The 27824-nt window shown below is 42.0% G+C and overlaps 1 protein-coding gene across 8 annotated transcripts in view; it reads right to left on the reverse strand.

Annotated features, from left to right (window-relative positions):
- Positions 1-27824, reverse strand: part of dgkg (diacylglycerol kinase, gamma) — a 546249-nt gene that overhangs the window by 422101 nt on the left and 96324 nt on the right. For 7 of the 8 annotated variants that reach the window (XM_087988715.1, XM_043693004.2, XM_087988714.1 and 4 more), the window contains one exon: positions 9337-9413. The exons of the other annotated variant lie outside the window; for it this stretch is intronic. In XM_087988715.1, the coding sequence (XP_087844841.1) occupies positions 9337-9413 (77 nt within the window). The remainder of the gene's footprint in view (positions 1-9336; positions 9414-27824) is intronic. 8 annotated transcript variants of the gene reach the window in all.

The raw sequence follows: 27824 nt of genomic DNA on the forward strand, positions 1-27824 counted from the left end.
ATAGTATCATGTGGGGAAATTTAGGGCTGCGTATTTTCACAAGAACAACAGAACAGCTGAATATTATTTAAATGGGGTAAGATTTCAGGATGTTCAACTCAGAGGAATTCAGAAGCCCTTGTGCATGAATCACAAAAAGGTAGCACACAAGTTTACTGAGTATTTGGGAAAGCAAATAGAATGTTGGTCCTTATTTTGAAGGAATGGAGCATGAAAATATGTAGATCTTGCTAACATTACATGAGGCGCCAGTCATACCACAGCTAAAGATAATACTGGATCCAACAAGAGTCAAACAAATTGGTCAAATAACAAAACAACAGACCAGAGAAGTGGAAACAGTTCAGAATTCAAAAGGAGAACAAAGGGAATGATTAAGAACGGGAAAATAGAGTACGAGAATAGACTTGCAGGGAACATTAACACTGACAGTAAAAGCTTCTACCAATGTATGAAGAGTAAAGGATTGGTGAAGTCAAATGTTGATCCCTTACAGTCAGAGATGTTTGAGGAGTTTGTAATGAGAAGTGTGTACAGTTCTGGTCCCCATATTTCGTGAAGGATATGAAGCACTGGAAAAGGTGCAGAGGAGATTTACCAGGATGTTGCCTGGTCTGGAGGGAAAGTCTTATGAAGAAAGGCTGAGACACTTGGGTCTGTTCTCATTGGAAAGAAGGCGGCTAAGGGGGAATTTGATAGAGACATACAAGATGACCAGAGGATTAGATAGGGTAGACAGTGAAAGTCTTTTTCCTAGGATGGTGACTTCAGCTTGTATGAGGGGGCATAACTACAAATTGAGGGGCGATAGGTTTAAGACAGATGTCAGAGGCGGTTCTTTATGCAGAGTGTGGTAAGGGTGTGGAATGCCCTACCTGCTAATGTAGTCAACTCAGCCACATTAGGGAGATTTAAACAATCCTTAGATAAGCACATGGATGATTTGGGGATAGTGTAGGGGGACGAGCTGAGAATAGTTCACAGGTCGGTGCAACATCGAGGGCCAAAGGGCCTGTTCTGCGCTGTATTGTTCTATGTTCTAGAATAAAGAAACGAATGATCAACTAAGTACATACTTTGGTTTTGTGTTCACAAAGATGGACACAAACATAGAGGCGTTTAGTTAGAGGGAGGAGTTTAAATAGATCAGCTTCAGTTGGGAATTGATTTTGGGAAATTTGATGAGACTGAGGGCTGATAAATGCCCAGGGTTTGATAATCTATATCCCAGAGTTCTGAAGGAAATGGACCTAAAAATAATGGATGCATTGGTGATCATCTTCAAAGATTTGAAAGACTCTGGAACAGTTCCTAAGATTGGAGAGTAACTAATGTTACCCCTCTATTTAGAAAGGGAGTTACAGAGAAAACTGGAAATTATAAACCAACCAATCAGCCTGATGATGGTAGCAGGAAAAATTATTTAATAGCAGAGCACTTTGAAAACAGTGGTAGGATCACACACGCCAGGCAGCTTGGATTTATGAAAGGAAATCATGTAGGGCAAATCAATTGGAATTCTTCAAGAATAACTAGTACAGTTGTTCAGGGGAGCCAGTAAATATGGTTCATGTAGACTTTGGTTTTCAACAAAAGACCCACATAAAAGAGATTAGTGTGTAAAATTATAGTTATTGTGGGGGTAGTGAATTGAAGATGGATAGAAAACTGGTTGGCAGACAGGAAACAAACATCGAGAACAAACTGACTTTTTCCTAATGACGGCAGTGACTAGTGGGATACTGCAGGATTCAGCACTAGGACCCCAGCTATTCACAATATAGATCAGTAATTGAGATGAGGGAACTAAATGTAATATCACCATATTTGCAGATGACACAAAGCTGGTTGGGAAGGAGAGTTTTGAGTTGGATGCAGAGATGCTTCAGTGTCATTTGGAGTGAGTGGGTAAATGCATAGTAAATGCAATATATGAGAGATGCAGTAAATGAGAGTTTATTCACTTTGGTAGCAAGAACAGTAAGGCAGATTATCTGTATGGCTATAAATTAAGACGGGAGAATGTGTGAAAGGACTTGGGTGTCTTCATGCACCATTTACTGAAGGTAAGCATGCTGGTGCAACAGGTGGTAAAGGCATCAAATGGCATGTTGCCTCCATAGTGAGAGGTTTTGAGTACAGGAACAAGAATGTTTTGTTGTAATTATACAGGGTCTTGGTGAGACCCCATCTTGAATGTGTGCGCAGTTTTGGTCTCCTTATTCTAGGAGGGATGCTTTGCTATAGGGAAAATGCAGCAAAGGGTTACCAGATGGATTCCTTGGACGGTGGGACTGACTTTGAAGAGAGGTTGAATCGCTTCAGACTACAGTCACTGGAGTTCAGAAGAACAAGGGATTATCTCATAGAAACTTATAAAATTCTAACAGGACGAGACAGAATAGATGCAGGGTGTGCCTGATGGTGAGGCAGTCCATGATCAAGATCAGAATCTAGAGGGTATGGGCATACCATTCAGGACTGAGGTGAAGGGAAATCACTTCACACAGAGAATGGCAAGTCTGTGGAATATGCGACCACAGAATGTAACTGAGGTCAAAACATTTGTATGATGTTTTGGGAACATGTCGAGTCACTTCACCAGGTCATGAAAATAAAATGCAAAGCAATGAATCCCAAATGATTGCAATAATTACCCGAGAATCTGAATCTTGGACTGCAGGAACCCACTCTAAAACAATAACAGATTTGAAACTAAAAAACACAAAATCAGATTACTTCCTCATAATCACTTCATCGATAGATTGTAAAAATGTTGATAAAGCATTTTTTAAAATCAGACATACATTTCTGAAATGTAATTTGCCTTTTTCCACACAGTAAATTCACTCGAGGTCTGTCGATCACTAGGCAGAAACATACTTACAGCCAGACAATAGGACTTCTATGACGTGAGCAAATGCATTCAGCAAATATTTATCTTGTTACCTTCAATTATTCTGTTGCTAAAGAATTGTCATTTGTCTGCCTTTAGCTTTTACAGGAATGTTATTGATTTTGGTACAACAGCAAATCTACTGAATGCAAAGGATGATCCATTTCAACATGTCTTTGTAAACATAAAAAAAAGTAGATATCTAACTGGTCAGAAAAACTGAAAGTGAAAATTCCATGGAAACGGACCAATATTTGCTAAAGAGCTGAATTTTATTGAAAGAGCCCTTTACTTTGGCTGTTAGAAGAGTATTTTAATCTAAACGGATGAATTGACACAAAACAAGTAATGATTTGCATTTATACACTGCCTTTCACAACCACAGGATATGCCAAAGCAAGTGAGCATTTCTGAAGCCGCATTAAATTGGATTCCCTACAGTATGGAAACAGGCCCTTCAGCCCAACAAGTCCACACTGACCCTCCAAAGAGTCACCCACCCAGACCCATTCCCCTACATTTACCCCTGACTAATGTACCTAACACTATGGGCAATTTAGCATTGCCAATTCATCTGACCTGCAGATTGTGGGAGGAAACTGGAACACCCAGAGGAAACTCAGACAGGCACTGGGAGAATGCGCAAACTCCACACAGACAGTCACCTAAGGTGGGAATCGAACCCAGGTCCCTGGCACTGTGAGGCAGCAGCGCTAACCACTGAGCCACCATGCCACCCATCTGCTGCAACCTTCAGCAATCAATTTGTGCAGGATTCTAGAAACAGCAATGAAAAGAAAAATGACATGGCCTTTTGTTTTAGGTGTTGGTTGAGCAATAAAAATTCACAAGGACAAAGGGGTAAGCTCCACTGCTTTTCTTCAAATAGTGACAAGGGAATATTTATATCCATTATGATGATAATATTTGACAAATCACATCTCAGAATTAAACCTGGCTTGATAGATCATTTTTAAACTTTTGCAGTTGGTTAACACAGTGGTGCATCAGCGAAACATATTTACTCAAGGCCACAGACTTTTTCAAAATTTGCATGCAATAATAGATTTATTAGACAAAGCAAGTGAAGAAAAAAAAAGCTAGGTACATGAAACAGTTCAAATATCTGAATGCAAACAGCAAAACAAATGTTTCAACCTGTTCCCCTACACTATCACTTTAAAAATAGATGATTCCAGACAGAGTTTACTCCAATCTCAAATCTAACTTTTTAAACTTAACCAACTCTTCGCAGTTTGCTTTCTTTGCAATGCAGAGACAATTTTACTGTTTCTTTCAGAGTCCACTGGCATGAACCTTTTATAATTCCAGTGGCCTGAATTTAATTCCTCCAATTACTATGCAAGCTCTCCTAGCTTTGTTGCTTCACAATCTAGAAACAACTGTTCCATTGAGGTGAATGGTTTCCCTGAGCTAAACACTATATTCTCCTGCCAGAAGAAATGGAACTGAACACTTGATTCTTCAGATTTAGATCCTGACCTTTTGCTTTGAAGTCAAAACTAAACTAATGGCCTTCATGTGTTTATTCATCATAAATACAACAGTATAAACATTTAATTCATTAACACCGCAGGCATATGACTGGAGTCACATGCTTTCTTGGTATTAATGCATATTGGTCAATGTTTGAAATAACTTGCTTGTTTTTTTTAAGATAAATCATCACAGGACTAACCAAACTCTAGCTGGCTATAGTTGTAAAAAAATTCCAAATTCTTAAGATATTAATGCTATAAATTTATCATCTCATCCAACAGGTTCAATGAGACAGAAGGTGTCAGCAACACTGCCTCAGCAATAGCCTACACACTGACATCCAGCTGGGTTCTAGCAGAGTCACTTAGCTCCTAAACTCATTACTTCTTTGGTTCAAACACAAAGAACTGATTCCAGAGGTGAGATGAGAGTGACTGCCCTCGACATCAAGGCTACATTTGACCATGTGTGGCATCAAGGAGCCCAAACATGTGGCGTCAATTAGAGGAAAACTCACCAGTGTTTGGAATCATACTTGGCGAAAACATGACAATTATGGTTCTTGGAGGTCAGTCATCTCAGCTCTTGGACATCTCTGCATCTCTTCTCAGATACTGAAACAGTCCATGTCCAAATGTAGCAATACCTGGACAATTTCCAGACTTAGGCTGATACATGGCAAGTAACATTTAGAATCTTACCATGTTACCATCACTGAATATTCCACTAACATTTTCAGAGTTACCATCAACCAGAAATTCAACAGGACTACCCATATGAATACAATGGCTACAATAGCACATCAGAGGCTAGTAAAACTGCAGTGAGTAATTCACCCTCTACTTCCAAAGCCTGTCCAGCATCTACAAGGTACAAGTCGGAATGTGATGGAATACTTCCCACTTGCTTGGATGGCTACAGTTCCAACAATATTTAAGAACTTTGACACCATCCTAGACAAAGCAGCCCGTATATTGGCACCACATTCACAAACATCCACTCCTTATACCACTGACACTCTAGAGTAGACGTGCTGTAGAAATTCATCAAAGTTCCTTAGATTGCACCTTCTAAACCCATGACCGCTTCTATCTAGAGACACAAGGATAGTAGACACATGGGAACACCACCACCCTCCAAACCATTCCTGACTTGGAAATATCACACTATTCCTTCAGTGTCATTGGGTCAAAATCCCGCAATTCCCTTACAAATGACATTGAGGTTTTACCTACAGCACACAGATTGCAGCGGCTCAAGAAGGCTGCTTATCACCACTTTCTCAAATGGTCAACAAATATGGGCTCACTCAATGTTGTCCACGTCCATATTGAATAAAAAGTGGATGGTTTAGTTAAACAATTGCACCTTTTACAATTAACTCTGCCTGTAATACACAGAAATATCAACTCAAAATTTATGCTCAAAAAACCTGCTATAAAACAAAGGATTGTATGATTCTAATCTTTAAGAGCAGAACTCCCACGTTGAAATGCAATAAAACCTCAGCAATACAGTTATCTCCCAATCTGTAACATGAAATATTTAAAAACTGAAGTACCACGAGAATGAACAGTTGGCTTCACATTTCTGTAGCTTACATTACAGAAAGACAAGTTTGCAAATGACTTTGTTTTGGTGGGAACCTTTCCTGGAACACACTGCTCTGTTGAATTTTTATAACTGCAACAACATATAGAAAGAGTCTACATTAGAGTGGTGCTGGAAAAGCACAGCAGGTCAGGCAGCATCCGAGGAGCAGGAAAATCTACGTTTCGGGCAAAAGCCCTTTATCAGGAATAGAGGCAGGGTGTCTGCAGAGTTTACCTAACATGTAGAAAGCACCAGTGGGAGTCTTGACCTCCTTTGCCGATAAACCTCTAGTTTTGAGGATAAAGAGGACAACGTTAACAAGTCCAGCATACCTCCTTTTGCTGACAGCAGTCCACAAATTTGCAATTAAGTTCTACCCAAGCATCCCACTAATCTGTCATAAATATTATTCGCTTAATTCCCAAATGCTGGGGAACTGCTGTAACACAGTCAATTAAAAAATAATTCAAAAGCATGCATCTCCTACAATGTAATATATTGAAAACCAACTCCAATAATGGAAAAGGATAGCTGTCCATATCTGGGGTGAATCTCGAACAACGATCTTTCAAAGAACCAGGGATTTAGCAAAAAAGCACCAAGAAAGTTGTAAATTTAAGAATCTAGAAACAAAAGAAGCCTGTAGCTAGCAGGTCAGTTTTGAAATAAGGAGCTTTCCAGTACTGAATACTCTGCCCAATGATTAAATGAGGCTATAGTCTTTCCATCTTACTAGGCACAACAGCAATGAATCATCGTGGCTTCAGGCACTGCTTCATTAAATAAGAGGCAATATCTTCAATGATTAAATGTTAAAAAAGGAATTTTCATAAATGTTTCCATAAACAAGTTTGTCGTTAGTGAGCCAAATTTCCTCCTTTCCCTGCAGATGTAAAAATCCGAGGTAGAATGGCCACAATGAAGAGAAGGCAAGGTCCAGAACAGTCTTCAAGCTTGGGCTTCATAGAATACTGTTTATTCCATATTAAGATTGAATGCAACAACTGATTATATTCAGTGATAGATCGGGTTTTAATCTTACTGCAACATTATTGCAAACAATTCCATGAACTCTTCCGCCAATTCAGTACCTCCCAAACTTAGAAATCCATCCCCTCCCACCCCCATCAACATCACCAATGTATAGTTGGGAACATCAGTTCAAGGTTGCCAAGCTGCAAAATCATAGAATCCACACAGTGTAAAAGCAGGCTATCTGGCCCAAGTCCACACCGACCTTTCAGAGTAATCTACCCAGACCCACTCCCCAACTACCCTACATTTACCCCAAACTAATGCACCTAACCTACACATCCCTGAACATTATGGGCAAATTAGCATGGAAAATTCACCTAACCAGCACACCTTTGGATTCCGGGAGGAAACTGGAGCTTCCGGAGGAAACCCACGCAGACCCAGGGAGAATGTGCAAACTCCGCACAGACAGTCGCCGGAGGCTGGAATGAAACCCGGGTCCCTGGTGCTGTGAGGCAGCAGTGCTAACCACTGAGGAAAGAATGAAAGAACCTGATATTCCTGGGGGCCATATTTTCTCTACGCATTAAGTTTGTGGAAAAACACCCAGAAAGGGAATAAGACTGATAGAAAGCCCCCAAAATATTAAAGTTTGCTCAGATATGCTATTGGCAAAGCAGGACAAACATAATCTGGCCAATTATTGGCAAAGATTTGGAAGATGTCGCTGATAGTGACATCAAACTGCACTTACCCAGCAACAACTTAGTTCATAAATAGTCATTTTCAACTCTGTCAAGCACCCTCAGTGTCAGATATCATGATAATCTTGGGCCACGCATGGATTAATAAAAGCTGAACTCCAGAGGGGTGATGGAAGTGATTGCCCTTCCATCAAATAAGCACGTGACCAAGTATGGTAGCAAAGCACTATAACAAAACTGGCTTAAAATTCTCCACTGATTAAGGTCATAATTAGCACAAAGGAAAATGGTTGAGAGTGTTGGTACAGTACATTGCTACAGGACTTCCTCAGAAGCAACCATCTTCAGCTACTTTGTCAAAGACCTTCCCTCTAATGCGGGGTCAGAAGTGGGTGTCTGCTTGTAGTGTTCATTACCATCATAACTCTTGAGATATTAAAACAATCTGTGCCCACACGAGATAATGTTTGGACAACATTCATGCTTTGTTGATAAAGTAGAGATAACACAATTGTGTCACACAATTACCTGGCAATAACAACCTCCTGTCAAGAGGTTCTAACAATTTCCCTTTGACAATCAATAACATTACTGAATTCCCCCAGTTCCAATCCTAGACATTATTGTTGACTGTCCATAAACACTGTGTTTACAATAACAGGTCAGAAGCAGAAACTTCTATAGTGAGTAACTGACCTCCTGACTCCCTAAAGCTTGTTCAACATCTACAATGAGAAGTCAGGAATATAATGGAATATCATGCACTTGCCAAGATAGTACAGCTCTACCAATTATCAAGATTCTCAACACCATTCTAGCCAAAGCATCACTACCTTAAATGTTCCCTATTTCCACCACGGGTTCAGTTGCAGCACTCATGCTTACTATCTACAAAATGTATTACAGCAATTTGCCAAGAGTCCTTCAAAATGCATGACCGCTATCACCTAGATGACAAGTGTAACAGATGAAAAGATTAGGTTACTTACCCTGGAGCAGAAGTCAAACCTAGAGACTCTCTGAGCAATAAGACTCCAGTATAATTCACACGGTTTAAAACAGCACTTATCTTAAAATCTTCATTATTCAATAATGCCACCGAAAGAAACAATTAGAATTTTGTTGTGACACCAATCATTAATAACTTTAATTTGTAATTAGATAAACTGCGTAATAAAAATCACAATTGTGATCCATTTGTATCGTCTGATACTATTTCAATAAGAAGAGTAGACAAATTTATTAGTTCTTTAACACCACTAATTAACTAAGATACAAATTACTGGAAAGAAAAATTAACAACAGTAAGCCTTACTACACAAGAGGTTAAATTACCATTAAAAATAAGAGAAATGGTGAAATGCAATCAATGCTATCCACAGATTAGTGCCTTAAAAATATTACTTCCATAAGTAATATTTGAGCAAGATAACTTAAGGATGATCAAGATATCTAATGATTCTTAGGACTAAATTTTCAGTTTACTCACAGGCTACACTGCAATTTATTAAATACTTTCTACTTTCAAACACTTGCTTTGTTCAACTTCACAGAAATCAGTTATTTGGAAAGCTGTGAACAATCAGCTCTTAATGAGCAAATTATAGCACTTGTGTTGGTTTCTGAAAACTACACAAATAGTCTAACAGGAGAGGAAGTTATCACCACCTGCTCAGGGTTATATTTAGACAGCACTCCATCCCCATGAAATTCCTCCAGTACATCTTTCAGTTTCTTTGAGGAATCTGTAAAAAAAAAAAGAGAGAAAATTTTGAAAAGGTGCAATTTATTTTTGTAGTAAGCTTCAATTCTGAAATGCAGAGGCATTTCTTGTCTTGGCATTTCAACATTCTCAGGAGAGGATTCATTCAATCACCTGCTACACATTTAAAAGCATTTTGGCTGAGGTATTATTGGGGAAGTTCACTCTGAAAAAAAAAACATATTTGGATAGCATAGCTATATCACTTCTGTTATAAACCAGGTAGTGTGGATCACTTGACCTTTACACAATCTTTGATTCAGTTTCCAGTGATTTCACTGAAACAAAGATTGGTCAGCACTCCGCTTGGCCAGGTTATCACCTAGGCAACAAAAGCTGAATATTGTACTGTACAATCTGTACCGTTGTGTTGACATTAGATGTCTTACACAGTGATGGAAATGCTTTGATCCAGCATCACCTTACCCAGCATTTGACAATCTAAGAAACTGTAATGTTCAAAATCAACTGAATTCTGTATTGTATTAGATTCTAAACAATACGTGGTCATTTTTAAATTGTATCTGAATATATTGGCAATTACTCCAACTGAGATTAAGAGCAACATTGGCAATGGCAGTTGCAGAATAATATACAAGTAACACATGCTCTCCCTACTTAGCCTTGAAATTCATTGAACTACTGAAAACACACAGCAGCTATTAAATTGAGGATTGTTATTACATTTGAATTGTAGTTTCAGTGTACAGGAGGTAGGGCAGTGAGGTCAGGGATAGGTTCACAAGGTTTTGAAGGGGCACCAGCAATCAGGATATTGGTTTGAAATGTGTGTACTTCAATGCCAGGAGCATCTAGAATAATGTGGGTGAACCTGCAGCATGGGATGGTACCTGGGATTTCGATGTTGTGGTCATTTCAGAGACATGGCTAGAGGAGGGACAGCAATGGTTGTTGCAGATTCCGGGATTTAGATGTTTTAGCAGGAACAGAGATGATAGTAAAAGAGATGGGGGTGTGGCATTGTTAATCAAGGGTAGTATTACAGCAGCTGAGAAAATGTTTGGGTACTCATCCACTGAGGTAGTTTGGGCTGAGGTTAGAAACTGGAAAGGAGAGGTCATCCTGTTGGGAGCTTTCTATAGGCCTCCGAATTGTTCCAGGGATGTAGAAGTAAGGATAGCAAAGATGATACTCGATAGGAGAGAGATCAACAGGGTAGTTGTTATGGGGGACTTTAACATGCCCACTATTGACTGGGAATACTATACTTCAAGTAGTTTAGATGGGTCAGTTTTTGTTCAATGTGTGAAGGAGGGTTTTCTGACACAGTATGTAGACAGGCCAACAAGGGATGATTCCATATTGCATTTGGCAGTGAGGAATTAACCTGGTCAGGTGTTAGATTTGGAGGTAGGTGAAAACTTTGGGGATGGTGACCATATTTCGGTTATGTTTACAATAGCAATGAGCAGGGATAGGTATATACTGCAGGGAAAGAGGTATAACTGGGGGAAAGGCAATTATAATGAGATTAGGCAAGATTTAGGATGCATAGGATGGGGAAGGAACCTGCAGGGGATGAACACTCTTGAAATGTGGAGCTTATTCAAGGAACAGCTACTGTGGGTCATAAGTATATATCTATCAGGCAGAGAGGTAGTTGTCGAGAGAGGGAGTCATGGTTTATTAAAGAAGTTGAAGCTCTTGTCAAGAGGAAGAAGAAAGCTTATGTGAGGATGAGGCATGAAGGATCAGTTGGGGGGGCGGTGTTGAGAGTTATGAGTTAGCCAGAAAAAGATCTAAAGAGAGGGCTAAGAAGAGCCAGGAGGGGCGTGAGAAGTTGTTGGCAGATAGGATTAAGGAAAACCTGAAGGCCTTCTATAGGTATATCAGGAATAAAAGAATGACTAGACTAAGATTAGGGCTGAAAATGTGTTGCTGGAAAAGTGCAGGTCAGGCAGCATCCAAGGAGCAGGAGAATCAAAATTTCGGGCATGAGCCCTTCTTCAGGAATGAGGAAAGTGTGCCAAGCAGGCTAAGGTAAAAGGTAGAGAGGAGGGACTTGGGGGAGGGGTGTTTGGAAATGTGATAGGTGGAAGGAGGTAAAGGTGAGGGTGATAGGCCGGAGTGGGGGTGGGGGCGGAGAGATCAGGAAGAAGATTGCAGGTTGGGAAGGTGGTGCTGAGTTCAAGGGTTGGGACTGAGACAAGGTGGGGGGAGGAGAAATGAGAAAACTGGAGAAATCTGAGTTCATCCCTTGTGGTTGGAGGGTTCCTAGGCGGAAGATGAGGCGCTGTTCCTCCAGCTGTCGTGTTGCTATGGTCTGGCGATGGAGGAGTCCAAGGACCTGCATGTCCTTGGTGGAGTGGGAGGGGGAGATGAAGTGTTGAGCCACGGGGTGGTTGGGTTGGTTGGTCTGGGTGTCCCAGAGGTGTTCTCTGAAACGTTCTGCAGGTGAATTTGTGGCGTATATAGAAGGATCCCTTGGGGCCTCGGAGGAAGTAAGGGGGGAGGTGTGGGTGCAAGTTTTGCATTTCTTGCGGGTGCAGGGGAAGGTGCCGGGAGTGGAGGATGGGTTGGGGGGGGTGTGGACCTGACAAGGGAGTCATGGAGGGAGTGGTCTTTTCGGAACGCTGATAGGGGAGGGGAGAGAAATATATCCCTGGTGGGGTCCGTTTGAAGGTGGCGGAAATGACGACGGATGATACGATGTATATGGAGGTTGGTGGGTTGGTAGGTGAGGACCAGTGAGGTTCTGTCCTGGTAGCGATTGGAGAGGCGGGGCTCAAGGGCGGAGGAGCGGGAAGTGGAGGAGATGCGGTGGAGAGCATTGTCGATCACGTCTGGGGGGAAATTGCGGTCTTTGAAGAAGGAGGCCATCTGGGTTGTACAGTATTGGAACTGGTCCTCCTGGAAGCAGATGCGGCGGAGATGAACGAATTGTGAATATGGGATGGCGTTTTTACAGTGGACAGGGTGGGAGGAGGTGTAGTCTAGGTATCTGTGGGAGTCGTCGGTTTATAGTAAATGTCCTTGTTGATTCGGTCGCTCGAGATAGAAATGGAAAGGTCTAGGAAGGGGAGGGAGGCGTCTGAGACAGTCCAGGTGAATTTGAGGTCGGGGTGGAAGGTGTTGGTAAAGTGGATGAACTGTTCAACCTCCTGGTGGGAGCACGAGGCAGCGCCGATACAGTCATCGATGTAGTGGAGGAAAAGGTGGGGGGTGGTGCCAGTTTAGCTGCGGAAGATGGACTGTTTAACATATCCTACGAACAGGCAGGCATAGCTGGGGCCCATGCGGGTGCCCATGGCTACTCCTCTGGTTTGGAGGAAGTGGGAGGAATGGAAAGAGAAGTTGTTCAGGGTGAGGACCAGTTCAGTCAGTCGAAGGAGGGTGTCAGTGGAAGGGTACTGGTTGGTACGGCGGGAAAGGAAGAAGCGGAGGGCTTTGAGTCCTTCGTGATGGGGGATGGAGGTGTACAGGGACTTGATGTCCATGGTGAAGATAAGACGTTGGGGACCGGAGTAGCGAAAATCATGGAGGAGGTGGAGGGCGTGGGTGGTGTCCCGAACATAGGTGGGGAGTTCTTGGACTAAGGGGGACAGGACCGTGTCGAGGTATGCAGAGATGAGTTTGATGGGGCAGGAGCAGGCTGAGACAATGGGTCGGCCGGGGCAGTCAGGTTTGTGGAGTTTGGGCAGGAGGTAGATACGGGCGGTGCGGGGTTGTGGGACGATGAGTTTGGAGGTGGTGGATGGGAGATCCCCTGAGGTGATGAGGTTATGGATAGTCTGGGAGATGATGGTTTGGTGGTGGGAGGTGGGGTCATGGTCTAGGGGCAGTAGGAGGAGAGCTGGCGTTTAGCCTCAGCGGTGTAAAGGTCGGTGCGCCAAACTACTACCGCACCTCCCTTGTCTGCCGGTTTGATAGTGAGGTTGGGGTTGGAACAGAGGGAGTGAAGGGCTGCACGTTCCGAGGGTGAGAGGGGTGGAGAGGTTGAGGTGGTTAATGTCGTTGGCTATGAAGAGATCGAGGGCAGGTAAGACGCCAGCATGGGGTGTCCAGGTGGATGGGGTGTGTTGGAGACGGGAGGAGGGGTCGTCAGAGGGTAGGCGAGAATCCTGGTTGAAGAAGTAGGCGCAGAGACGAAGGCGGCGGAAGAATTGTTCGTTGTCTCGCCGTGTATTGAACTCGTTAATCCGAGAGTGTCGGGGAATGAAGTTGAGGCCTCTGCCGAGGACTGATCTTTCATCCTCAGAGAGGGGTAGTTCTGGAGGGATGGTGAAAACACGGCAGGGCTGGGAGCTAGGACCTGGTGTGGAGCTGGAGCTGGGAGTGGGGGCGGGGTTGGGCATGGGGGCGAGGACAGAGATCGGCATGGGGACGGGGTTAGGCATGGTGACGGAGATCGGTGTGGGGGCGGGGTTAGGCATGGTGACGGAGATCGGCATGGGGGCGGAGACGCATGGAGGTTGTGCAGGTTAGTGATGTCACTGGGGCGGACGTGGCTGCGGCGATGGCAACCCAGGGGGCGGAAGTGTCTGTGGCGACAACAGAAATGGTGTTATTCCCGATAGCCATGGACCCGGCGGAGGCCGCAAATCTGTCGGCAATGGTCTTCCAGGCGATCGTGGAGGCGGTTGTCTGGGCGGCGATCGCGGAGGCTGCGAGGTCGGTGGGGGCGGATGTGACGTTATGGTTCGCGGCGGCGGTTGCTGCCGCGGGCGCTGCAGCAGCTGCGTGGTTAATGGCGCCTGAGTGATTTCGGAGGCCGATGGAAGATTCTGGAACAGTTGAGGAACCCAGAGTGTGGGGGTAAGTACATGAAAGTTTTTGGTACTTACTGTCTTTAATTTCCGATATGGCTAGGAAGGACTGTTTGTTTAGTGTATGGATTCTTCTGTGCTTGAAGAACAGTAGAGGTCCTTTGCAGGTCTGTGAGTGTGTTGTCCTGAGCTGGGGTAGGGCTAATTGCAGAAAATGTAGGTAGCAGCGCATGGCTGCAAGCGTGGAGCGAAGGATCCGGAGGGAGGTCTGTTGCCTGAGGCTTCGGATTTGTTATCGGTACTGGTTGTCCTGGTTGGGTCCAAATTTTGTTGGTCTGAACGTAGTCCGGAGTCCATGCGGGGTCAGTCGGTTCCATAGGCGGTGCTGAGGAAGGAGATGTGGCTGTGGTAGTGAGTCTATTTGAGAACGTGGCTGAAGAGCTTCTGGGCAGAGGAGATGACCTGGGGTGTGCAGAGAGGGACTCACTGAAATCCTTGTAGAGGGAGGAAGAGAGCTTCTTCAAGGAAGGCATCCTTGCAAGAGGATTCGCAGTAGGTTAAAATCTTCAAGGAAGGCATTAGGATTAGGATTAGGATTAGGGCCAATCAAAGATCATAGTGGAACATTGTGTGCAGAATCTGAGGACACAAGGGAAGTGCTTACTGAATACTTTTCATCAGTATTCACATTGGAAAAGGGCGATGTTAGTGAGAATACAGAGATACAGACTACAAGATTAGATGGGACTAAGGTTGACAAAGAGGAGGCTTTAGCAATTTTGGAAGATCTGAAAATAGATAAGACCCCTGGACCAGATGGAATTTATCCTCTGATTCTCTGGGAAGCCAGGAAGGAGATTGCAGAGCCTTTGGCTTTCATCTTTATGTCATCATTATGGACAGTAGTGGTGCCAGAAGACTGGAAGATAGCAAATGTTGTTCCTTGTTCAAGAAGGGGTGTTGGGATAACCCTGGTAATTACAGGCCAGTAAGCCTTACTTTGGTTATGGGTAAGGTGTTGGAAAAGGTTACAAGAGATAGGATTTATAATCATCTGGAAATAAATAATTTGATTAGGGATAGTCAACACAGTTTTGCGAAGGGTAGTTCATGCCTCACTAACCTGATTGAGTTCTTCAAGAAGGTAACAAAACAACTGGATGAAGGTAAGGCAGTTGATCTGGTGTATATGGACTTCAGTAAGGTGTTTGCTAAAGTTCCACACAGTAGGCTATTGCACAAAATACGGAGTTTCAGGATTGAAGGTGATTTAGCGGTTTGGATCAGAAATTGTCTAGCTGAGAGAAGACAGAGGATGGTGGTTGATGTAAAATATTCATCATTTTCATAAATGATCTGGAGGTCGGCGTTGAAGGATGGGTTAGTAAATTTGCAGATGACAGTCAGGTAGGCAGAGTTGTGGACAGTGCCAAAGGATGTTGTGGGTTAAAGAAGGACATAGATAAGATGCAGAGTTGGGCTGAGAAGTGGCAAATGGAGTTTAATGTGGAGAAGTGTGAGGTAGCTCCCTTTGGAAGAAGTAACAGGAATACAGAGTACTGGGCTAATGGTAAAATTCTTAGCCGTGTAGATGAACAGAGTTCTCGGTGTCCAGGTGTGTAAAACCCTCAAAGTTGCCACCCGGGTTGTTAAGAAGGCATATGGTATGTTGGTGTTTATTGGCAGGCAGATTGAGTTTCGGAGCCACGAGGTCATGCTTCGGCTGTACTGGTAAGGCCGCACCTGGAGTATCGTGTGCAGTTCTGGTCACCGCATTATAGGAAGGATGTGGAAGCTTTGGAAAGAGTTCAGAGGTGAGTTACTAGGATGTTGTTTGGTATAGATGGAAGGTGTTATGAGGAAAGGCTGAGGGAACTGAGGCTATTTTCGTTGGAGAGAAGAAAGTTGAGAGGTGACTTCGTCAAGACATATAAGATAATCAGAGGGTTGAATAGGTTGGACAGTGAGAGCCGTTTTCCTCGGATGGTGAAGGGTGATAGATTTAGGAGAGATATCAGGGGTAGTTTCATTATTCAGAGTAGTGGGGGCATGGAATGGTCTGCCTGCAACAGTAGTAGACTCGCCAATGTTAGATTAGATTCCCGACAGTGTGGAAACAGGCCCTTTGGCCCAACAAGTCCACACCGACCCTCCGAAGAGCAACGCATCCAGTCCCATTTCCCTCTGACTAATGCCCTTAACACTATGGGGCAACTTAGCATGGCCAATTCACCTGGCCTGCATATCTTTGGACTGTGGGAGGAAATCGGAGTACCCGGAGGAAACCCACACAGTCGCCCAAGGCTGGAATCGATCCTGGGGCCCTGGTGAGGCAGCAGTGCTAACTACTGAGCCACCATGCCATCCTAAATGTTAAGGGCATTTAAATGAACATGGACATACATATGGATAATAATGGAATGGTGTAGATTAGATGGGCAACAGATTAATTTCACAGGTCGACACAACATCGAGGATGGAAGAAAGGAAAAAAGCAAATTACTGTGGATACTGGAATCTGAAACCAAAAGAGAAAATGCTGGAAAAACTTAGCAGGTCTGGGAGCATCCTTAAGGAGAGAAAAGAGCTGATGTTTCGAGTCTAACTGACCCTTTGACAAAGGGTCAGTTAGACTCTAAACGTCAGCTCTTTTCTCTCCTTACACATGCTGCCAGACCTGCTTTCTCTCTTTGGGATCGAGGATGGATGGGCCTGTACTGTGCTGTAATGTTCTATGTTCTATGGATCATCAATGAATGAAAGAAATTGCACAAAACTATTCTACATCCATATAATTGGGTAAATTAACATCTTTTGACATTGGTCAACATGAATTTTCTGGGGCCCCTTGAAGGCACACTTGATCAACAATTGCATTGTTGTTAGGCTTATGAAACCATGAGATTATTGGGAGATGTGTGGCTTTTATGGAAATTTGTGCCAAATTTCACAAAGCGTTTATGACGAAAGCAGGCAAACATAATGTGGTCAAAGGAATTTCAAACAGCTTTTGAGAAGCTGAAAACAATATTAATGTCTTAGCTATCTCTGACTTCATTAAACCTTTTAGTACGGCAATAGATGCTAGTGACTGGGATTGTGAGGTGAGGTGGATGTCCAGTTTTATTGCAGTTAGGCATAGAGCAGCTAGTAAGTTATTTTTCTAAGAAATAGAATCAGCATCACAAGAAAACCTCTGCAGTGGAAAAGAAATTTTCAGCACTTTTACGAGCTCAGACATTTGAAAATTTATGGCTGCCACAACCATAACAAAAAGTGACTCACTTACACTGTGCACAATCCTGTGACCTGTATAGACATATGTCAAGCTCAACATACCAGTGTATTTTGTTTCAGCTAGTTCAACATTGTAAGAATTGTTCGCTAGAAAAGATAATATAATTGCTAATGTACTATCATATAGTGATGGTGAAATAGTTGCAGACTTTAAAAATGTGACATGAAATGGCGTAAATCCAGCATGAAGAGTGAATTATGATGAATGTCTGTAAGGTTTTGCATTTTGTTGTGTATTATCATGTTATAGTATATTGCAACGAAATTGCATTTCAAAATGATGTTTCACTTCCCAAGTTCGGAGGCAGGTTGGGAACAAATGTTAATGGGTTCTGAGAACCAGCAAATGGATATTTGGCAATTATTTTATTACAAAGGATTTATCATGTGATTGCAGTTCCAAACAAAGTGAAAAAGGTTAAAATGAGACTGTGGTCTATTTGCCATTTACAAAAAAAAAAACTGTCTTTGGAAAGCAACATCCAACAAAGTTTTAAGACAAAGATTACGTTGGAGTTATATTGCTTTAATTGTTCAGCTGACAAATAACAAATTGATGCTGATCTTGCCTAGCAACATATTCTGGATGGAGCTAATGGGCTACATCAAGAGGCTCTAGGCATTTGTAAAGACTGTGTCCCTCTCGCGCTCTCTGTCTCTGGAGTAGTTTGAAAAAGCTTGATAAATTTTCAAGTAGATGTTATGTACGTTGTATGTGTGTAGTGTGTTGAGAGCATGGTGGGTCTGCCTCTCACCCAGTCTGTGCAAAAATACATCTGTGTTCAAGGTTAAAGGGGTACATAGTTTAATTTGCAATATACCTTAATTTATAACTAGTTCGCGAGTTGTTTGAATAAGAACAAGGCTACAGATCAAGTGCTGGATAATTTAGAACAGATAAAAGCTTGATGACTGGTGCAAACACAATGAGCCAAAGGGCCTTTCTCCATGGTGTGAAAATTCTGATTTTAGGAAGTTTAGAACATGGAAAAGATCTAATGGGTGAGCCAAGCCACAATCATTATGATTGGTAGAGCAGGCTCGAATGGCCAAATGACCTACTCTTCCTGTTTTCTATGTTCATTTTTGAATTTATTAAAAAAGGCTGGTGAAAACTTTTGTTCGAGTAACAGGAAACAAGTTCACCATTTTTGTTGACTGAACAAACTGTTGGCACTTTTGGTATAGTTCGTGTTGGAATGGGGTTTGATTTCCAGAGTGTTTCCTCATGTCAGATTAATGACACCTCCAGGTCCAAATGCATCTCCAAATGCACTTGCACATTTCTGGAAGTGACAGGCCTAAACAGAAAAGGATCTGATTTAAGATGGACACTGTAAAAAGGAGATTGAAATATTTCATTTGAAGAAAGGTTTCGCTGCATTGGGTATGATTATTGTCCATTTCTGGCTGAAAAAAATCAATCACTGACCTTCGGATCTCATTACAATCTTACTCAAAACATCACCAAAAGAACTGAAATCTAGACACGAGATGAGAATAACTGCTCTTGAAGTCAAGACATTATTTGATTGAGCAAGACTGAACCCCACCCTAAGAATGAAGGGGAAAATGACTACTGGCTGGAATCATACCCAACACAAAGGAAGATTATAAATTGTACAACACCAGGTTTTAGCCCAATGGGCTTATTTGGAAGCACTAGCTTTTGGAACGCTGCTTCTTTATCAGGTGGTTGTCAACCAAATCAACCTGTCGGACTACAACCTGTTGTTGTGTTATTTTTAAGTTTATACACCCCAGTCCAACACTGGCATCTCCAAATCAAAGGAAGATTATCGCAGTTACCAGAAGTCAAACCTCTCCACCCCAAAGTATCACGAGAGAGTTCACATGGCCAGTTTCCCAGAAGGACTAGAGCAGAAGATATATGGGAATATCAACTCATGCACTACCCTGACTTGGAAATAAAGAAATCCCTTGTTTACTTCATAATCGCATGTTTTGTTTTACAGAGGCTTTAAAGCAGGGGAACTTTCCCAACAATAAAATCAGCCACAATCTGTATTTCCAATTAGTGTGGTTGCTACATGTGTGTCAGGAAGGACATCTGCTCTGTCGTTACTATGCTTGATTCTGACCTCACTAATGTGTTCAAAGTCCTGTCTAGGCCACCTTACTTATCAGGCCAGATGGATAACATGTACATTCACCCAGACTCCTAGGATAATGAGCGTATCAACACCAGACACACTGAAGTAGTTTAATAAAAGAGGTCACTACCATTATCAAGGATATTAGGAATGAAAACTAATGGCTTTGTCATGAGATCTCCATCCCACAAACAAAAAAATACTCCAACTTTTAATCCGAGCTGTGCTATCCTGATATTTCAGAGCATTTCCCAGTCTCCTGCCGTAATCTTTAGGTTAAAGTGATAGTGGAGGAGAAGCTTTGCAGAATTCCAATTACTGTAAACACAAGAAAAATATAGCTAAATTATGTTATTAAGTCCTATTGTCCGTATTACTCCTTTTCCAAAATATTTATTTTTAAATCTGATATTGGTACTCTTTACACACACTGCTGGATTCACCAAGCCATTAAAACTGTGACCTTTGATTAGTTTTGTAAGAATTTTCTGGATTTGTTATCCAGCAGTTTGTCTCTCATTTCAATGTGCTTTTAGACCAATTAAAGTAGGGTAAAAATAGTATGATGCTTTGCAAATTTTCCCACATTCTATTAAATACCGTTTAACAACAGAGTGTGAAAACAAGGTCAATGTATTAATGTATGCTACACTTGTTTATATTTGCGAGAGATTTTAGCACAAACAACAATTAGCACTCATTCTACTAACACCAACTGGAGTACTAGTAAAGAACAATTAGCACATAGGCACATGAACGTTCAAAGCAAATCAAAGTTAAATGTTTATATGAGGGGTCCATGACATTCCATATTGCAAAAAAAGGTTTTTACATACTTATAACATGTGCATTTCAACAAATAAATACTAAAGCACTTTTGAAATTGCCAATGTGCAAACTTCAGGCTTTTTCAAATAGATACAATGTAATATTAAATGTGTTCTCTATGTGATCTATTGACGCTGTCAATCAAATATCTTTAGTGTTGAGCCACAAGCTCCGGACTACAACTTTAGGCTTGGGCAAATTGGCTTAGGGATAAGAAAATTAGGGAAGTAATCACGTGGCGAACGACATGGTGTGGGAAAGAGGGGTTCCATCTCATGGGGCATTGGTACCAGTTATGGAACCAGGGGGATCTGTACCAATGGGATGGTCTCCACCTGAACGGAGCTGGAGCCAGCGTTCTAGTGAAAAGAATAAATAGAGTGGTCACTGGAAGTTTAACTAGTGAGTCGGTGTGGGGGTGGGGGAGGAAAGAGGACCATGACAGGAAGTATGGTGGTAAATAAAAAGGTGAGCAGCGGGTCAGCATGTGTGCTGGAGAGTTTAACTACATGGCAGACTATGAAAGAAGTAAAAACTAAGGATAACTCAGGAGATATTATTAATGGAAATGTTGGAATGGAAATGTTGAAAGAGGGTACAAAAACTAGCATAAGGGCACTTTACCTGAATGCTTGTAGCACTTGTAACAAGATAAATTAGTTAACAACACAAATCATCATGAATGAGTATGACTTAGTAACCATTACGAAGACATGATTGTAGGATGGTCACAACTGGGAGTTAAATATCCAGGGGTATCAGACTATTCGGAAGGACAGACAGGAAGGTAGGGGAGGTGGTGTGGCTCTAATATTTAAGGATGATATCAGGGCGGTGCTGAAAGATGATATAGGCTCTGTGGAGAATTAATTAAAATTAAGAAGCCAGCAGTGCCCTGGCACTGATCAAACAACCGCTGTTGCTGCTGCCTCATGTACAAACACTGGGTTGCTGTTTGAGAATAAAGGGTCGCCTATTTGTAACTGAGATGAGAAAGTTGTTCACTCAAAGGATTGTGAATCTCTGTCTCAAGGTTGTGGAACTGCATCACTGAATATTCAAGACTGCATTAGGGACATTTTGACTTCTGAATTGAGGGATCTAGTGATCAAGCATGAAAAAAAATTGAGACAGAAGATTGGAAATGATCTTATTGAATGGCAAAATAGGTTCAAAGGGTTGTAAGATTTCCTTTTGATTTTATTTTTGGTCTTTTTTTAAAGTTCCAAGTAGAATAATCAGAATTATGACAGCACAATCTGAAAGTGTGTCTTATATTTCTTGTGCTGAGGAAAAATTATTTACAGTAGGAGGGGATTTAATTGACACTTGAGCATACATTGCAAAAACAGAAAAAATTGAGAAGTCCCTGAGGAAACATGAGGTTTAGGTGGAGAGGAACTGGCAGATTTGGGACTTTCAGATGCTGAAAGTCTATTGGCTAAGTAATTAAGAGTGGAAGTGAGGGTTGAGTGTTTAATATTGCGGAAGCAGAAGGCAGGAGAAAAACATTAAGCTAAATCATGAAGTGATTTGAAAATAATGAGAACTTGGAATGAAAACTGATGTGGCATAGTTAGTTTGGGCAAAGACAGGTGATGGGAATATGTAACTAAGCATCATAGAATCCTGCAGCAGAGAAGGAGTCTATTTGGCCCTTCTATACCAGTATTGACAGTTTGGGAGATCTAGTTTGTTCCAACCCTCAGCTCTTTTTCCATTGACCTGAAAATTCCTTTTTTTAAAATATATGTTCAATTCTCTTTCGAAACTGACTATTGAATCTGCTTCCACTATCCTTTCAGGAAGCACAATCCAAATCACATCACTTGAACTTTTTTTAAAAATCTCATTCTTCTTAGCTCTTATGCCAACTGTATTAAATATATGCAGTCTGGCCAGAGATAATAGATTCCCCTATTTACTGTACCAAAACCCTGTATAGATTTAGACAGCTCTGCGTATCAACTTAGATAAAGGGAGCATGTGTGAAATATACTACTAAACACTTAGTTGTATATAGACCTTGCTCAGGTCTGTAATGTTACAAGTGGTGATCTTGGCATGCTACCCTATTTCCTATAACACTTTTCACAGTCTATTTGTTGATAGTGTGCTTTTGCTTTAAAAGTGAAACCTCTTACACCATGGGCAACTGTACAAGAGATTTGTTTGTATTTACTTAAATCCTTCATACTGAATCACTGAGGTTTACAGCATGGAAATAAGCTCTTCAGCCCAACTTGTCCATGCTGCCCAGTCCCAGTTCTCACCATTAAACTAGTCCAGTTTTCCTGAGCTTGGTCCATATCTCTTCATACCTGTCTGAACGTTTCTTAAACTGTACTTGCCTCTGGCAGCCTGTTTTAGGCACTACCCACCCAATGTGAAAAGAAATGTCCCTCTTGACCCTTTTGTATCTCTACCCTCTCACCTTAAACTTATGCTGTCTAGTTTTAGGCTCCCCTACCATAGCGAAAAGCTCTTGGCTATCTACCTTATCAATGTATCCCATGATTTTACAGACCTCTATAAAGGTCTTCCTACCTTGACTGTCACATCATACATAAACTTCTTTGAATCAAATTGGAAGAGGTCAGTATAAATAAATTGTTGCCATTTGGAAAAGTATTTTATAGACACTTCAAGACAAAATATTATAGCCACAATGTCTGCATGCGCTTAATTGACCTATATAAAAGTAACCAGGGTTCACCTTATAGTTTTTGTAACCAAGCTAAAGAGTCAAATGTTATGAAACAATAGCAAATTCACATATGGTTAATGAATGACAAAGTTTTCCATGTTACTGTTATCCAGGATGCCTAAGATGCTGCAGGCGATTTAGCATTAAACGTATCATACTGAATTCAGCAGTTATGTTTCTAATTTAATACAAATTATAACATATAAAACTCTTAAATCATTAGAACAGTCACATAAAAGGAATTTCTAACCTCCTTTTTTCCTTTCTTGCAAATTGTGTCTTGCATGCCCTTGTTTGTGCTTTTTTTATGTTAACACACTGAACTGCTGGCTTTTGCTTTTGTGCATCAAAATAGGTCACATTCTGCCTTTTCATTGAGTACGTCCAGTCAAGTATCCAAACAGCATTGGACTCAACAGCAAACATTTGGCACTCCACTCATCATTTCTTTCTTTCCTGTTGTAATGAGCGTGATTCCTCTACCAAGTATCCGCTACTTAACCGTCACTCAGTTTCTTATATAGCCTCTTGTTGATGCGAGCTTTTCTTTTGGGACTATTTTCTGTGTTTTTTTGTTGTTTTCCTTTATCAACTATTTGCAGCACTTCACTACATTAATGGTGGTATATGTTTTGTAACAACATTTGACACCGAGCTGTGTAAGGAGATGGTAAGAAAGGTGACCAAAAGCTTGTTCAAAGAGAAGTTTTATAGATCACCTTAAAAGGAGGACACAGAGGTCAAGGTACTTGGAGGTTTAGGGAAGAAATTTCAGATGTTGGAATCCCGAAAGTTGGAAGCATCACTGCTGGTGGCAGAGCAATTAAAAGTTGAGGTGTGTATGAGATTACAGTTGCAGGACTGCAGCCATCTTGGAGTGATGTAGGTCTGGCAGAACACAGTAAAATCATTTTTTCTATTCCTTTACCTCAGGTACATAACCAATTCTCCCTTGTCATGATCCAGTCAAGTCTTAATATTCAACTCGGGTAAAGCATTCTGCATTTCTTTTGTAATCTCTTGATGAATGTGGGCCTGAATGGCAAGGTCAGCATTAATTGCATTTGAGAAGGAGTTGATGAACTGCCAACTTGAATTAAAATAAGCGACTGGCCAAGCTTTATTAGAGAGGAGTTAAGATACAGCTGCATCGCTGTGGGGCTGGAGTCACATAGGTTAGATTGGGTAAGGATAAAATATCTTTTCTAAAGGGACTGTAGTAAACCAGATGGATTTTAATGAAATTACAGTCATTTCATGATTAAAATGACTAACTTTATATATTTATATTTATTTAATTAACTGAATATAAATTGCCAAGCTGACAGAGAGTCAGAGTCATAGAGTCATAGAAATGTACAGCATGGAAACAGACCCTTCGGTCCAACCCGTCCATGCCGACCAGAAAGCCCAACCCAATCTAGTCCCACCTGCCAGCACCCGGCCCCATATTCCTCCAAACCCTTCCTATTCATATACCCATCCAAATGCCTCTTAAATGTTGCAATTGTACAGCCTCCACAACATCCTCTGGCAGCTCATTCCATACACGTACCACCCTCTGCGTGAAAAGGTTGCTCCTTCGGTCTCTTTTATATCTTTCCCCTCTCACCCTAAACCTCTGCTCTCTAGTTCTGGACTCCCCGACTCCAGGGAAAAGACTTTGTCTATTTATTCTATCCATGCCCCTCATAATTTTGTAAGCCTCTATAAGGTCACCCCTCAGCCTCCGACACTACAGGGAAAACAGCCCCAGCCTGTAGCTTAAATCCTCCAACCCTGGCAACATCCTTGTAAATCTTTTCTGAACCCTTTCAAGTTTCACAACATCTATCCGACAGGAAGGAGACCAGAATTGCACGCAATATTCCAACAGTGGACTAACCAATGTCCTGTACAGCTGCAACATGACCTCCCAACTCCTGTACTCAATACTCTGACCAATAAAGGAAAGCATACCAAACACCTTCTTCACTATCCTATCTACCTGCGACTCCATTTTCAAAGGAGCTATGAACCTGAACTCCAAGGTCTCTTTGTTCAGCAACACTCCCTAGGACCTTACCATTAAGTGTATAAGTCCTGCTAAGATTTGCTTACCCAAAATGCAGCACCTCGCTTTTATCTGAATTAAAATCCATCTGCCACTTCTCAGCCCATTGGCCCATCTGGTCCAGATCCAGTTGTAATCTTAGATAACCCTCTTTGCTGGCCACTACACCTCCAATTTTGGTGTCATCTGCAAACTTACTAACTGTACCTCTTATGCTTGCATCCAAATCACTTACGTAAATGACAAAAAGTAGAGGGCCCAGCACTGATCCTTGTGGCACTCCACGGGTTACAGGCCTCCAGTCTGAAAAACAACCCTCCACCATCACCCTCTCTCTTCTACCTTTGACCCAGTTCTGTATCCAAATGGCTAGTACTCCCTGCATTCCATGAGATCTAACCTTGCTAATCAGTCTCCCATGGGGAACCTTGTTGAACGCCTTACTGAAGTCCATATAGATCACAACTATGGCTCTGCCCTCATCAATCTTCTTTGTTACTTCTTCAAAAAACTCAATCAAGTTTTTGAGACATGATTTCTCACGCACAAAGTCATGTTGATTATCCCAAATCAGTCCTTGCCTTTCTAAATACATGTGCATCCTGTCCCTCATGATTCCCTCCAACAACTTGCCCACCACTGAGGTCAGGCTCACCGGTCTATAGTTCCCTGGCTTGTCTTTACCGCCCTTCTTAAACAGTGACACCACGTTTGCCAACCTCCAGCCTTCCGGCACCTCACCTGTGACTATCGATGATACAAATATCTCAGCAAGAGGCCCAGCAATCACTTCTCTAGTTTCCCACAGAGTTCTCGGGTACACCTGATCAGGTGCTGGGGACCAATCCACTTTTAACCATTTCAAGACATCCAGCACTTCCTCCTCTGTAATTTGGACATTTTGCAAGATGTCACCATCTATTTCCCTACAGTCTATATCTTCCATAACCTTTTCCACAGTAAATACTGATGCAAAATATTCATTTAGTATCTCCCCCATTTTCTGTGGCTCCACACAAAGGCCACCTTGCTGATCTTTGAGGGACCCTATTCTCACCCTAGTTACCCTTTTGTCCTTAATATATTTGTAAAAACCCTTTGGATTCTCCTTAATTCTATTTGCCAAAGCTATCTCATGTCCCCGTTTTGCTCTCTTGATTTCCCTCTTAAGTATATTCCTACTGCCTTTATACTCTTCTAAGGATTCACTCGATCTATCCTGTCTCTACCTGACATATGCTTCCTTTTTTTTCTTAACCAAACCCTCAATTTCTTTAGTCATCCAGCATTCCCTTTACCTACCAGCCTTCCTTTTCACCCTGATAGGAATATACTTTCTCTGGATTCTTGTTATCTCATTTCTGAAGGCTTCCCATTTTCCAGCCGTCCCTTTACCTGTGAACATCTGCCTCCAATCAGCTTTCGAAAGCTCTTGCCTAATACTGTCAAAATTGGCCTTTCTCTAATTTAGAACTTCAACTTTTAGATCTGGTCTATCCTTTTCCATCACTATTTTAAAACGAATAGAAATATGGTCGCTGGCCCCAAAGTGCTCCCCCACTGACACCTCAGTCACCTGCCCTGCCTTATTTCCCAAGAGTAGGTCAAGTTTTGCACCTGCTCTAGTAGGTACATCCACATACTGAATCAGAAAATTGTCTCGTACACACTTAAGAAATTCCTCTCCATCTAAACCTTTTAACACTATGGCAGTCCCAGTCGATGTTTGGAAAGTTAAAATCCCCTACCATAACTACCCTATTATTCTTACAGATAGCTGAGATCTCCTTACAAGTTTGTTTCTCAATTTCCCTCTGACTATTGGGGGGTCTATAATACAGAGCTGAAAATGTGTTGCTGGAAAAGCGCAGCAGGTCAGGCAGCATCCAGGGAACAGGAGAATCGACATTTCGGGCATAAGCCCTTCTTCAGGAATATACAATCCCAATAAGGTGATCATCCCTTTCTTATTTCTCAGTTCCACCCAAATAACTTCCCTGGATGTATTTCCGGGAATCTCTTCCCTCAGCACAGCTGTAATGCTATCCCTTATCAAAAATGCCACTCCCCCTCCTCTCTTGCCTCCCTTTCTATCCTTCCTGTAGCATTTGTATCCTGGAACATTAAGCTGCCAGTCCTGCCCATCCCTGAGCCATGTTTCTGTAATTGCTTTGATATCCCCATCCCATGTTCCTAACCATGCCCTGAGTTCATCTGCCTTCCCTGTTAGGCCCCTGCATAGAAATAAATGCCGTTCAATTTATTAGTACTACCTTGTCCCTGCCTGCCCTGACTGTTTGACTCACCACTGTTCTCAGCTGTACCCATCTCAGATCGATCTCTTTCCTCACTATCTCCCTGGGTCCCAACCCCCCACCTTACTAGTTTAAATCCTCCCAAGCAGTTTCCCTGCCAGTATATTAGCCCCCTTCCAATTTAGGTGCAATCCGTCCTTCTTGTACATGTCACTTCTACCCCAAATGAGATTCCAATGATCCAAAAACGTGAATCCTTCTCCCATACACCAGCTCCTCAGCCATACATTCATCTGCTCTATCCTCCTATTCCTGCCCTCACTAGCTCGTAGCACTGGGAGTAATCCAGATATTACTACCCTTGAGGACCTCCTTTTTAAATTTCTGCCTAACTCTCAGTAATCTCCCTTCAG

This window comes from Chiloscyllium plagiosum, unplaced genomic scaffold (genome assembly GCF_037043375.1).
Source record: "Chiloscyllium plagiosum isolate Xiang-an unplaced genomic scaffold, Cpla_swu_hap1 HiC_scaffold_7, whole genome shotgun sequence".
NCBI lineage: Eukaryota > Metazoa > Chordata > Chondrichthyes > Orectolobiformes > Hemiscylliidae > Chiloscyllium > Chiloscyllium plagiosum.